At 32.9% G+C, this 14730-nt stretch overlaps 1 protein-coding gene across 2 annotated transcripts; it reads left to right on the forward strand.

Moving 5' to 3' along the window:
* The first annotated feature begins 5538 nt into the window (after positions 1-5538).
* LOC148193694 (putative galactinol--sucrose galactosyltransferase 2) lies at positions 5539-11322 on the forward strand. Of its 2 annotated transcripts, XM_088098934.1 has the most exons (14): positions 5539-5680; positions 7207-7412; positions 7788-8029; positions 8308-8398; positions 8579-8627; positions 8696-8787; positions 8912-9022; positions 9117-9239; positions 9349-9901; positions 9991-10058; positions 10139-10273; positions 10360-10577; positions 10676-10764; positions 10857-11322. In XM_088098934.1, the coding sequence occupies exons 2-14, from the start codon at positions 7222-7224 to the stop codon at positions 11169-11171; spliced, it is 2277 nt and encodes a 758-aa protein (XP_087955060.1). In that variant the 5' UTR covers positions 5539-5680; positions 7207-7221; the 3' UTR covers positions 11172-11322. The 2 variants fall into 2 exon arrangements, with proteins under 2 accessions (XP_087955060.1, XP_087955061.1); XM_088098935.1 differs by lacking the exons at positions 5539-5680; positions 7207-7412 and having other exon boundaries at positions 7913-8029; positions 8114-8398.
* Positions 11323-14730: the final 3408 nt, after the last annotated feature.

Genomic DNA, 14730 nt, shown 5'->3' on the forward strand with positions numbered 1-14730 from the left:
AATTATAAATACAAAGCCAGGGCCAAAAGCCAGGTACGTTCAACTTATTCTACATGACTCTCAAATACTCAATAGTGATAATCATTCACTAAATATTCAACCAAGAGCCGAGGCTCTTCAAATCACACGCCTAACTTGGGCGTCGGAGTACCTTTCGCAGGTACATCCCCCTCGTCAAGAAGGAGACCGATCGGTTTGCGCCAACACCGATCGACCAACAGGAGGAGTTTGGAAGCGAGCGAGCGGCCCAGACACGTCAGCAGGTTAGTCTCTCGGTCCCTAAAAGTATCCACCGAAACATTTTGGCGCCCACCGTGGGGCCGAGCGGCAAACCCAACGGTGACCACGAGGAGCATGGAGGAACAACAAAGCTGAACGGTAAAGCCCGTTCCCTAGAAAGCACTCTACGTGAATCATCATCTCTACGTGAGACGTCATCCACAAGATAAGTATTTTTTGAAATATGAATATTTCATAAAATATCTAATTGATAATAGATATTATAATAACTATTTTTATGTTAAATATATAGTATAATCCATAATATATTATATGATATATGATATATAATATAGTACATAACTATAAATATAGTTATCTAATTATTATAACCGAAACATTTTCTGGCATGATTCAAATAGTCAAATAAATTATTGTGTTAGAGATAACTATCAACAACAATATTATAAAATCTCGAAACGATTTTGATACCTTGTTTATTATCTATGTTATTTATTCGGTGCAATTCATAATATCTGGTAACCGAATCATTTATTATACGGTTATATACCATAATATATATCATCATGAGGATTTCAGCAATGAACATCTTGAACAAATATATATCGAAATCCACGCCATCAACTATGCAAGTGCAGACTAAGATCTAGTCATAAACGAACTTCATGCTTAAAGTATCATGGAATTCAATTAACGAAGGGGAAGTCTCCTATTGCAAGCACTGATTGCCAATTTTGTCAGCAAAGTTCATAATTAACGATCAAGTCCAAGACCGAGCGGTAAATCCCTCTCGGGAGAGAGGTAAAGCCCTCTCAAAGACGAACGGTAAAGCCCGTCCACTAGGAAGCACTCCTAGCTCAAAGCAGAGGTAAAACCCTCTCAAAGACGAACGGTAAATCCCGTTCACTAGGAAACAATCCTAGCTCAAAACAGAGGTAAAACCCTCTCAAAGCCGAACGGTAAAGCCCGTTCCCTAGGAAGCACTCCTAGGTCGAAGACCGAGCGGTAAATCCCCCTCGGGAGAGAGGTAAAGCCCTCTCAAAGACGAACGGTAAATCCCGTTCACTAGGAAACAATCCTAGCTCAAAACAGAGGTAAAACCCTCTCAAAGCCGAACGGTAAAGCCCGTTCCCTAGGAAGCACTCCTAGGTCGAAGACCGAGCGGTAAATCCCTCTCGGTTAATGTTGAAGGTCGAGGGGTAAATCCCTCTCGGTTAATGTTGAAGGTCGAGAGGTAAATCCCTCTCGGTTAATGTCGAAGGTCGAGAGGTAAACCCCTCTCGGTTAAAGTCGAAGGTCGAGAGGTAAACCCCTCTCGGTTAAAGTCGAAGGTCGAGAGGTAAACCCCTCTCGGTTAAAGGCGAAGGTCGAGAGGTAAATCCCTCTCGGTTGATGTTGAAGGTCGAGAGGTAAATCCCTCTCGGTTAATGTGGAAGGTCGAGAGGTAAATCCCTCCCGGTTAAAGTCGAAGGTCGAGAGGTAAATTCCTCTCGGTTCCTGTTGAAGGACGAGAGGTAAACCCCTCTCGGTTAAAGTCGAAGGTCGAGAGGTAAACCCCTCTCGGTTAAAGTCGAAGGTCGAGAGGTAAACCCCTCTCGGTTAAAGTCGAAGGTCGAGAGGTAAACCCCTCTCGGTTAAAGTCGAAGGTCGAGAGGTAAATCCCTCTCGGTTAATGTTGAAGGTCGAGAGGTAAATCCCTCTCGGTTAATGTCGAAGGTCGAGAGGTAAACCCCTCTCGGTTAAAGTGGAAGGTCGAGAGGTAAATCCCTCTCGGTTAATGTCGAAGGTCGAGAGGTAAACCCCTCTCGGTTAAAGTCGAAGTTCGAGAGGTAAACCCCTCTCGGTTAAAGTCGAAGGTCGAGAGGTAAACCCCTCTCGATTAAAGTCGAAGGTCGAGAGGTAAATCCCTCTCGGTTAAAGTAGAAGGTCGAGAGGTAAAGCCCTCTCGGTTAATGTCGAAGACCGAGAGGTAAACTCCTCTCGGTTCCTGTTGAAGGACGAGCTGTAAATCCAGCTCGGTTAGTGTCGATCGTTGATCGTCGAGCGTCGATCGTCGAGCGGTAAAACCCGCTCGCTTATTGTCGAAGACCGAGAGGTAAACTCCTCTCGGTTCCTGTTGAAGGATGAGCTGTAAATCCAACTCGGTTAGTGTCGATCGTTGATCGTCGAGCGTCAATCGTCGAGCGGTAAAACCCGCTCGCTTATTGTCGAAGACCGAGAGGTAAACTCCTCTCGGTTCCTGTTGAAGGACGAGCTGTAAATCCAGCTCGGTTAGTGTCGATCGTCAAGCGTCGATCGTCGAGCGGTAAAACCCGCTCGCTTATTGTCGAAGACCGAGAGGTAAACTCCTCTCGGTACTTGTTGAAGGACGAGCTGTAAATCCAGCTCGGTTAGTGTCGATCGTCGAGCTGTAAAATCCGCTCGCTTATTATCGAAGACCGAGAGGTAAAATTCCTCTCGGTTCCTGTTGAAGGGCGAGAGGTAAATTCCTCTCGGTTCATGTTGAAGGACGAGCGGTAAAACGCCATCGGTTTGTCGTTACATGGAAAAAGTTCTAAAAAGAACTCTCTTCAATCACCGGCAAGAGCGGCAGAAGCTCACCAATACAACAAACACACCCTCCCTCAAACTCATAAGTCCTATAGTTAACCACGGCTAAAGCCAAACGCTTAACTCGGACTTGGGGGGCATAATGTATAGTATGAAATATTAACCGAGCGGTTACAAACAACCAACCGGATATTTAGGTAATCTGTTTATATCTTATTCTGTTTATATTTTATTGGGCTTATATCAGCTCAGGATCCATGAGGTAAATTATAAATACAAAGCCAGGGCCAAAAGTCAGGTACGTTCCACTTATTCTACATGACTCTCAAATACTCAATAGTGATAATCATTCACTAAATATTCAACCAAGAGCCGAGGCTCTTCAAATCACACGCCTAACTTGGGCGTCGGAGTACCTTTCGCAGGTACATCCCCCTCGTCAAGAAGGAGACCGATCGGTTTGCGCCAACACCGATCGACCAACAGGAGGAGTTTGGAAGCGAGCGAGCGGCCCAGACGCGTCAGCAGGTTAGTCTCTCGGTCCCTAAAAGTATCCACCGAAACATAACTTAAATGAACGAACTCAAGGATTACAAACAAATTAAATGTTACTATTTACTTAACATTCTTAAACATAAAATATAGAACAAATGGACAACCAATACAATCATTATTGGTAACACCTCTCATTCATTGATGTTCATTATTTAAGAAATCATATTTTACAAAAAAATATTGAAAAAAAAAGTAAGTCATTTTTTAGTCCATTATCACGTTTCTCAATAAAAATCTTTGTGTGAAAACAAGAAAAATACAATAAGGAAAGGATTTAATTGTGTTTCGAAGTTAGTAATCTTATTTAAAAAATTATTGAAGAAAAATAATTTTAACTCTTTGTCCAAAATATTTCTGATATAACGAATGAATTATTATATAAAAGTTATTTATACATTAACTAATCATAAAAATATTAATAGATGATATTGTTTTATTCTAGATTAACTTTTATTTAAGTTGTTTTTTAATTAGTTATGTTCACATCAATTAAAAATATTTCTATGATATTGTAAGTTGAGATTTTTCTACCGACTTCTTGAACGATGTTGGTTGAAAATTTTCTTCGAGTAACATTGACAACAACAAAAGTCATAGTTAATGTTTGCAAAATATTTTGTAGTTATCATTTAAAAAACTCAACTATGTTATAATTTTTAGGTGTAAAAAAAACACGTCTACGATAACATTTAAATGGTTTATACTATTCGATATATTTTTATTTTAATATTAATTAAAATGATTATATTGAATAAAATTTAAAAATAAAAATTTAAAAGTATAAAGAGATAAATTTTAATTTTACATTAAAATTTAAAAATTAAAAATGCATTTAACTTTATTTTATCAACTCTTAGCATGGACACGTAGATTTGAAGCAAACAAGTTTGTTTTTCGTTATTATTAATATTATTATTATTATTATTATTATTATTATTATTATTATTATGGCTGAGTTTTAACTTAATAAATTTGCTAGGGCAACATTAAAATTTGCATTAAAAGAGACTACAAATCTATAGAAATATTAGAAGAACCATTCATTGTTAAGGTTAGTTATGATTGTATATTGTGACATAGTAAAGAATAATTGCTACTACAAAGCTGAATAAGAACAGGTTAAACTTGGAAATTTTCTAAAACAATTAAAAGATTAAATTACGTAAAGGATAGTCATCTTTCAGTCTTTCTATTTTATCCAAAACTTTCAATATCTTTTATTTCCTTTCGTTATTTTATTATTTTGTATGCCTTGAACTAATATTGGTTTTAGTGAATCTCAAATGGAACAAAGTTTCCAATCACAAATTCTGAGTTTCAAAATATCTATCATGTGTAATGAATGATGTCATCTACAATATAAGAATGCCCACACTGGATTCTTCCCGAAAGGTAGAAACCATTTTCTTTAATGCTGTCATTATCATGTTTTTTAGTTTTTAATTTTTTTTTATAATTTGATAAAATAATATATTTTGATGTTCTCAACATTTTAAGATAAAATAAGTATATTATTATACTTATTAAGAATGACAATGAAGAATTGCTAAACGTTGGAATCAACATGCATCGATGTTAGGATGAGCACCATATTTAGTGAGGAACCTAAGAACATTTATGTCCAAATTATTTTATTTCACTATAAGTTACTTTTAATGTGATTAAATTTATGACAAGTATTAATAGAAACATAATACTGATTGAATTTAAGAATATTTTTATTGTAACTTAATGTTTGTAATGACTTAACAGAATTTTTTATTAATAGAAACATATAGAATTAGGCTTTTAGGGTATGACCTTTGAATTATATAAATTTTAATATAATATAGAAATATTCATGATAACATATGTTCCAATGAACATCATGTTCCTCTATTCATACCACTAAAAAGTAATAATTAATATATTATTAATATTAAAAATAATAATTTATTTTATTTTTGAAAACCCTAAATTTACGAAAAATAGTGTGATAACTCTAGACACGTAGTATTCATTTTTCCTACATTACAAAACAAAAATTCTCCTTATATAAATTCTCCATTCTCCAAGATCCATCTACCCTGAGTGTCACATCCACGTGTCACAATCTCGATCAATGGAGGCCTAGAAGTTGCTCGACCTTTACCCGCTCACTCCTATAAATTGCTCCCTGCAGTCTCATTCGTTTCATATTCCAATTCGAATTCAGCTAACAGTTGCAACAAACTTTGAGTTTCTGATACCAGCACTGTTTCTTCTCTTCTTCGTTATTACACACTCATTCTGATATTCTGCGTTTCACGTTCTTCTTCTGCCTCAAGGTTTCTTATATTTGAATCCTCTTCTTCGGGTGAGTTCTTCAGTTTCATTAACTCTGACCCATAATCAGTACTCTGTTTCCCTAATTCATGTTTTTATGAGTTAACTTGTGATGATTAATTTATATTTGTAATTAGTAATTTGAGATTATCTATAATTATAAATGTTTGTCTAAAATTATCTTCAGATAACTTACTTATAAAACTAGACCTTAAGGTAAGATATAATTATAAAAAAAGTATGATCAAGAGAAAAAAAATTATGGAATGGATTTTATTTACATAATTTTTTTTATTTTTTTAAATTCTCGTTAAAATTAACTTAAGTACAAAATAAAAAATAATAATTTAAAAGAAGTTATATAAACAATTTTTTAACATATGGAAGTTAGTATTAACTCATAGAAAGTATTATTCTCCTAATTATCTTTGTGTTAAAACATATCTTACTGAAGAAAGATAAATCAGTATAATTACTGTGATGCCTTTGTATATAACATTTTTTTTTATTATTATTAAACTTTCATACGTGTTTATATCATGTAATATTGATTGAGTTGAGTGCTAATAATATTATAGTTTATTTTTATACATGATCAGTGTAAAACCTTTTATGTTGTTAATAAATTAAAAATTATTATTAACATATTTTAATGTAATTTTTAGAAAATTAAATAAATTTATCAGGTAATTTTTTAAAATTAAATTAATATATTAATCTTTATGCAGTAAAAACCAAGTGACTAAACAAATATATTAATTCATTAAAAAAATATAAAAAGTGTTTCACTCATCGACATGGTTTTCAATTTAACCTTGTTGGGTTTTCTGATCGTTTTAAACTTTTTATTATTAGTTCTTAAAAAATAAAACATAACGGTGTTTGAAAGTTTTTAAAAAAAAAACAAAAAGAATAGTATAAAATGTAATATTTTACCGACAAAATCATATTTAGATACCGTCACTTGAAACTACATGTAGTGGTCAAAGTTATTCATTAAGAGTACCTTCAATGAAAATCTCATTTTCGATTAGAATGGTTTATATTAGTTATTTATAAATAAAAATGTATATTTTAATGTGATTTCTACAAATAAATTATTTTATAAGTTAAATGAAAATATTAATATAAAAACTCTTTACACTTCATAAATAAATCTTTTAATTTAAACAAATTAGTATTAGATTTAAATTAAAGTAATTTTTGTTTATAAATAGTTTTTTAATTTTAAATAAATCAATGTAGGGCTTATATTAAAATAAATAAAATTAAACACTTAATTACATGGCATAAAATAAATAAAAATTGTAATCCGGACCATCTAATAATTATTTGTTTTATATTACTCATGCATCACCCTATTTCAATTATAATTAATATTCATATCACATCAATATAATATATATGGGGTAGTTCTTCCTCTCTCAAATTTACCCCTATATTTACTTTGAAACATCTAGAGCATTCAAGTATCAATTGTTGTTACCGTACTTTCTTAAGTTAATAATACTAATTTACTGCTTCTAAATGTTTGATATGGTGGTGTTGTTTCAATAGTTGAGTGTTCCAAACATGACGGTTACTCCTATGATCTCTATCAATGATGGGAACCTGGTGGTTCATGGCAAGATTATACTGAGTGGAGTGCCAGACAACATTGTCCTAACTCCAGGAACTGGGAAGGGCCTTGTGACAGGCGCATTTATTGGTGCCACTGCTTCCAACAGCAAAAGTCTGCATGTCTTTCCCATGGGTGTCTTAGAGTTAGTCCCTTTACCATTTACCACTTTATCACTTATTCTTATATACGATATGTTGTAGTGATTTGTAGTTGTGATCATGGACATGGGTGAGATAAATAAACTTGCTCTGTAAAATTTAGTTCTATTCTTGATGAATTAGCATTCTACCTAGTTTAATAAATTGCTTTATACAATATAGACCTGCTTGATGAATCAGTATGCTATCTACATTCCTAAACTTTAGTTGGTTTATACAATTTAAACTTGCTTGATGAAATAGCATGGTATCTAGTTTCCAAAGCTTTAGGTGCTTTATACAATCTAAACTTGTTTGACCCTTGATGAATTAGCTTGCTATCTATCTTCTTTACTAAAGTTTAGCTTACTTGTGAATAGGGATCTTCGGTTCTTGAGTTGTTTCCGGTTTAAGTTATGGTGGATGACTCACAGAGTGGGAACCTGCGGGAGGGATGTCCCATTGGAGACTCAATTCATGCTTATAGAGAGCAAAGACAGTAAAGATTATCAAGAGAATTCTCCAACAGTTTACACTGTTCTGCTTCCTCTCCTGGAAGGCCAGTTCCGTGCTGTTCTACAAGGCAATGATAAAAACGAGATAGAGATTTGCCTTGAGAGTGGTGAGTTGCTTCTTGGCCATGAAAATTGATTTGGTGTTAGCTATGACAAACTCTGCTACTGGGTTGAAATTAAGCTCCCCCAAGTTTGTAGAGAAGCTGAGGTGGAGCTACCATATGTGAATATACTAATGGGATGAAGAAACCTCTCAATGGCTTCCTACCAATCAATTAAATCAATCAAATGGAGTTTATAGCTTTGGACAAAATGTATATGTAAGGAGGAGTCCCAAAGAACCGAAACGATATGTTTCCTTTTGGTGTATGGTTTGGTTTTGCAGGAGATCCTGCTGTTCAGACCAATCACGGCCTTCACTTGGTCTACATGCATGCTGGCACCAACCCCTTTGAAGTCATCAACCAAGCTGTCAAGTAAGGCAACTTTCCCTTCTTGTCTCTGTAATATGTTATGTCTCTGAGTACCTTACACAATCAGTGAAGCTCAAGTTACATAAATTGCATTGACTTGAATTTGTCATTTTTTTGGTGAACAATGGAATTGGTTTGTTGTCTACTGAAATGTTACTGATTCCTTTTCTAATGTCACTCAAGGGCTGTAGAAAAACATATGCAAACTTTCCGTCACCGTGAGAAGAAAAAAGTAAGAATCTCCTCTTAGCTGTATACAAAAGATTCAATTGTTTCTTACTTTTAGTTGGTCTTTTACAGTTGCCATCTTTTCTTGACTGGTTTGGCTGGTGCACATGGGATGCTTTCTATACTGATGTCACAGCTGAAGGTGTTGAGGAAGGCCTCAAAAGGTAATTTAAGGGAAATAGTATAGTGTGCTAGTTTGTTTATGTCGTGAAGAAGAGTCAAGTTTCCATGAAGAACAGTCAAGTTACCGAATTCTGAAACACTGAACTTTGTTTAATATTACTTCAGCCTATCAGAGGGAGGTACAAGTCCAAGGTTCCTCATCATTGATGATGGTTGGCAACAGATTGAAAGTAAACCAAAAAGTGATGATGATTGTCTTCTACAAGAAGGAGCACAGTAAGATTTACTAAGTTTTGATAGCTACTAACAGTTTTCCGTTATAATTTTAAAGCACTTGAATTTATATTTTGGAGAATTTTGATGACGGCAGGTTTGCTACTAGGTTAACTGGTATTAAAGAAAATACTAAATTTCAAAAGAATGGACAGAGCAATGACACAATTTCTGGTTTGAAGCATGTTGTAGATGAAGCAAAGCGATGTCACAATGTGAAGTATGGTCTTAGACCTTGAAACTGGAGTGCTTTTGGATATTTAAATTTTATGTAAGAGGAGAATTATGAGATGTCGCTTACCGAATTTAAGTTTGTGAATTATGGACAGATATGTTTATGTTTGGCATGCTCTGGCTGGTTATTGGGGAGGAGTGAAGCCTGCAGCAAGTGGCATGGAACATTACGACACTTCCTTGGCATATCCAGTACAGTCTCCTGGTGTGCTAGGAAACCAACCAGACATTGTCATGGACAGCTTGTCTGTACATGGCTTGGGACTGGTGCACCCGAAGAAGGTTTTTAATTTCTACAATGAGCTTCATGCTTACTTAGCGTCATGTGGAGTAGATGGAGTGAAGGTTGATGTGCAAAACATTATTGAGACCCTAGGGAGTGGACACGGTGGTAGGGTCACACTCACGCGCAGCTATATTCAGGCACTTGAGGCCTCTGTTGCTCTGAATTTTCGTGACAATGGATGTATTGCCTGTATGTGCCATAACACTGATGGCCTTTATAGTTCAAAGCAGACTGCTGTTGTGAGAGCATCTGATGACTTTTATCCCGGTGATCCTGCTTCCCACACAATTCACATTTCATCTGTTGCATATAACACACTTTTTCTGGGAGAGTTTATGCAAGCTGACTGGGACATGTTTCATGTAAGTTGAAGTTATAGTAATTTAGTTAATGAATATGCATTTTTATATTTTACATTTCCTGGATCTTGACAAAAGAATTTTTATGTTAGAGTTTACATCCAGCAGCAGAGTACCATGCTGCAGCCCGTGCAGTTAGTGGAGGTCCAATTTATGTTAGGTACGTCACAGATATTGTCCTGCTTTAGGCCATACATGAAATTAGCACATTTGTGACGTGTAGATTTGTTGCTTTTATAGTGATAAGCCAGGAAGGCACAATTTTAATCTTCTCAAGAGACTGGTTCTGTATGATGGTTCAGTTCTCCGTGCTCAGTTACCAGGCAGGCCTACCGTTGACACACTCTTTCTTGATCCAGCAAGAGATGGAACAAGGTTCGTTTAATTTTCTACCAATGCACTTCTCATGCAATGTTTTTGGGACATTCTGATGGTTCATATGCCTAAGTTGTCATGTCCAGCTTGCTCAAGATATGGAACTTGAACAAATGCTCTGGCGTGGTTGGTGTGTTTAATTGCCAAGGTGCTGGGTGGTGCAAGGTACAAAAGAAAACCCGAATTCATTGTCCATCACCTGGGACTCTCACTGGCTCAGTTTGTGCCTCTGATGTTGACCTCATTGCTCAAGTAGCCGGTGCTGATTGGCATGGTGACACTGTTGTTTATGCCTACAGATCAGGTAACTTAGTTTCACATATGAATTAAAAAGTTGTATTGTAAGTAAAAAAGGCTCCAATTCAACTTCATTGAAACTATCAATATGTTTCCATGTTTTAGGTGAGGTGATTCGGCTGCCAAAAGGTGCTTCGGTTCCTGTGACATTGAAAGTTCTGGAGTATGAACTTTTCCATTTTTGTCCAATCAAGGTGAGGCTTTATTAGTTTTTGGTTTTGTACCATTGGGCTATTACTGAAATTGCAGCATGATTTATACTAAGTGAAGTGGTGTTGTTGAACAGGAAATTGAGGCAAGTATTTCATTTGCACCTATAGGGTTATTGGATATGTTAAACGTTGGAGGTGCTGTGGAACATTTTGATGTCCATAAAGAATCTGAAGTCCCTAATGAAGATAAATCAGGAAAAGCAACTTTTATTGTGAAAGTGAGGGGAAATGGCAGATTTGGAGCTTATTCTTCTGAGTGTCCTGTGAAGTGTCTGGTAGCTGGCAATCAAACAGATTTCAACTATGACTCAGAGAATGGATTGACAACTTTTTACATCCCTGTGCCTGAAAGGGACATGCAGCTATGCCAGATAGAGATCCATTTTTGAGTCTTGATTCTTATCCTTTTGTAGGACACACATTTTGCTTTAATAGCTTCACATGCAATGGTAGCAGAAAAGTTTATCTCTAAAGAAAATAACTTTTTATATTGTAACTGATTTTGACAAATGAATAAAATAATAATATTATCAGCTAAAAGTTAACCAGAATTATAAAATCTATAATTATATCATAAAATGTATGTGTAATATAAGTAATAAGAAAATACATTGTCGGTATGATTTTGGCGGTTTTATAAATGACAAATATTTGATTGGTTTCATTGAAGCTGAATTTTAAGAAGTTATCAATTTAATTGGTTTGACAAGAACACATCTCTCGACAATGGTCTCATTTACAAATGTATAACACGGGATTGTCAAATGATGGAAGAAGTTTTCAAACAACTTTACCCATTCTGACCAGATTTTTAAGGTTCAAATACTAAGTTTCATTTTTTCAATCAAAAGAAGCAACAGTTTTCAACTGAACCAATAAATCCCATTCCAGTAATTAGAACTAACTCCTATTTATCATAAAATTCTTTATCATTTGGTAGAATAATTGATGCAATTCCTATTTAATTTTTACCTAAATAAATCATAGGATTAATTCTTGAAATGATTTTTCTTAAACCTTGTCCCAATTAAAAACTATAATAATATCTTTTAACTATTTTAGTTAAAGACGACAATTGTGTTAACACCTTTCACAAACGGTTATAGAAATTTTAAATAAACTTATGTTAAGTATTATAGAAATTAGCACAATTCATTCCAATGATACATTTTTTCTTGTTTACATTAATGTTTCTTTTTCAAGAATTTTAAGCAAATTCTTAATATGTTATAGAAGTTCATCCATAATCAAACTGTATATTAAAATATAATCAAAATAAACCACAACAAATCATTAAGCTTATAATGTACTTGAAACGTTAATTAAACTAATAGACATAACCAACTGTATAATATGCAAACAAGTCATCTATGTGTTTCTAATAGCACTGTTGAAATAGGTGAGTGAGTTTAAGTCTTGAGTATCTTTTTATAATAAATTTTAGAAAAAAAAAAAGAAATTTATGTAAAATTAAATAAGTCTGCACTTAATTTTATAAAGTCCTTTTATAGTATTCCCTCTTTAAAATATTTAATAACTTATAAATAAGTTAATAATAATTCATAAATAAACTTTTTTTTTTGTAGAACTAATAGCTGAGAAATCTATCTATTCATACTAATAATATACCCTAACTAATTTTAGATGCCAAACAAATTTACATCCTTTTCATTATTTATTACCTCCAAACTCAAATATATAAACAATCAAATTACTATGTGCGGTGAACTTAAACAAAAACAGAAATATAAGTTTTATTTCTTTAATGGTATCATTTAATTGTATCAAATTCTAACAAGAAGTATTTAGAAAAATAATATTTTAAAATTGCGATTGGTAAAATTAAATAGTATTAACTATTTTTCTTAATTGGTGTAAATGAATTCTATTCAGAAATTTCTACTCATCGCATTTTGTCTTCTTGTGTCTTAAAATAGTGAATACATGTACATCCAAATGCCCTTAATAAGTTTTGCCATCACTTTTACATTGTTTTTTAGTTTGAATTCTAAACTATGTTTAAAAAAACCTAACCTAGTTAATTTTATTTTGTTTCATTTTATTTAATCTAAATAGAGAGTGTCTTTTAAAAGAAAGTGTTTTATTCGTAACTTAAAATAAAATAAAAAAGAAAGAGAGAATTTATTGGTTATTCATTAAGTTATAAAGTCATTAAGTCATACCAGTAAAATGGTGATTCTCACTTTTTTATAGAGTTGAATCATAATTAAATTTTGACTACATGGTATATTCGTTTTTATTTTTACAGTTAGAATTTTCAATTAGAGATTTAGGGTTAGAGAAATTAGTCTCACATATTGATGCTTTATTTTAGATTTTTTTTTAAATTGAAGCATTATTATTTTGATGTTCACTTATAATATATACTTATTTGTGTTTTTAATTTGATTCTCTTATACTCACATTTCATTCTAATGTCAGAATTTATATTGAAATTATAACAAAATTAATCTTTGTTTAACTGTCCATAAAATATAAAAATAACATAAAAATATTAAAGAACGGTGGAGAAGACATGATTAGGTCTCTTGAAGGGTTTTTATACTCTTCTAATGTGTTTTCTAAGTCTGTTGAACTAGGTTTTGTTTTGAGCTTCTTTTTTTTATGTTGTTGTAACCTTATTTTTTATAACGTAATATTCTTTAATTATCTTGTAACTATATAATTTAATATTTTAAAGATACATTTGATAGATATATAAATATATTTAGAAAGATCTTGTCATATTAAAAAATATTTGATAAATATTATCTTTTGATATTTACTAACATAATTAAATAAGATAATTATTTAAAAATATCAAATAAAATATATAAAATATATCTTTCTAAATAATATTTTATTATAAAGATTTATCAATTATCAAAGCATAAAGTTCTTTTTTGCAAAAAAGATAAAGAAAATCACAAGGTTTAATTTTTGTTACCTGTTCCCTCCTCTTGTCTTAGCTAAATATCTTCACTTTTTTATGTCTTGTCTTGCCTTTTTCATGACATGCTTAACTTAGATTTTTGTTATTTTGATTATTTGTGATTCTTTGTTTAGTTACATTAATAAACCTCAAAATATATACAAAGAACATTCACGCAATCCAAAAAGTTATTTTAACATATTTTTATATATCATGCTCAATAAATCAAATTATAACAAACCCTAATTAAAACAATCTTTTAAAACACAAAACCAAACAGGAATCCAAGATTAAAAACTAAATGAAGACATAAATATACATTCACACTTGACAATCAAGACTACATGGGTGCATAACATTGTCTAATATAGAGACAAAGTCCATTGTCATCACAAAAGCATGCAAGGAGTTGCTACATATGGCTGAAGAAATTATTGCAGGGTCTTAGTTTTGTGCAAAACAACTATCCATTAGTTGTGGAAAGTCAAAGTATTATCCATCTTAGTAAGAATCAAACATTTTATTTTAGGTTCAAACATATTGATGTGAAGTCTCATTAGATACATGCTGTTTTGGATGCTAAGTTGTTGAAGTTGGATAAAGTCAAAACTAACGACAATGGTGTTGAAATGATAACTAAGGAAGAAGTTTATTATGAGATTATTGGATTGGTAGTCACTTAACATAATTGTGAGGGGAAAAATATATTGGGTTGACATTCAACTATGTGTCTAAAAATTCCAACCTAGTTAAGTCTATTTTATGTCACTTAACCTAAGTGGAGACGAGCCTTAAGTAAAGAGAGAGTGTTTTGCAACCTTTGAAAAAGAGAAAAATTATTGACATATTCATTAAGTCGTCTCACTAAATTTTCCTTTTTTTTTTTGTTAAATTGAGCTAAAATTTTGACAAAAAGTTAGTGACATACGCTTCTTCATTTTGATCATTGGGGTTGTTAGTTGGAGAGATGTGGTTAGAGAAATTCATCTCACACCGTTGCTCAATTTTATTTTATT

This window comes from Vigna umbellata, chromosome 9, assembly GCF_029865625.1.
Source record: "Vigna umbellata cultivar VRB3 chromosome 9, Vumbellata_1.0, whole genome shotgun sequence".
NCBI lineage: Eukaryota > Viridiplantae > Streptophyta > Magnoliopsida > Fabales > Fabaceae > Vigna > Vigna umbellata.

Bases quoted from the DNA above. Each gene is read 5' to 3' on its own strand.
- LOC148193694 (XM_088098934.1), top strand. From the start codon at position 7,222: ATGACGGTTACTCCTATGATCTCTATCAATGATGGGAACCTGGTGGTT. The intron at 9,902-9,990 runs GTAAGTTGAAGT...TTTTTATGTTAG, and splicing joins CTGACTGGGACATGTTTCAT to AGTTTACATCCAGCAGCAGA. The intron at 10,059-10,138 runs GTACGTCACAGA...TTGCTTTTATAG, and splicing joins GGAGGTCCAATTTATGTTAG to TGATAAGCCAGGAAGGCACA.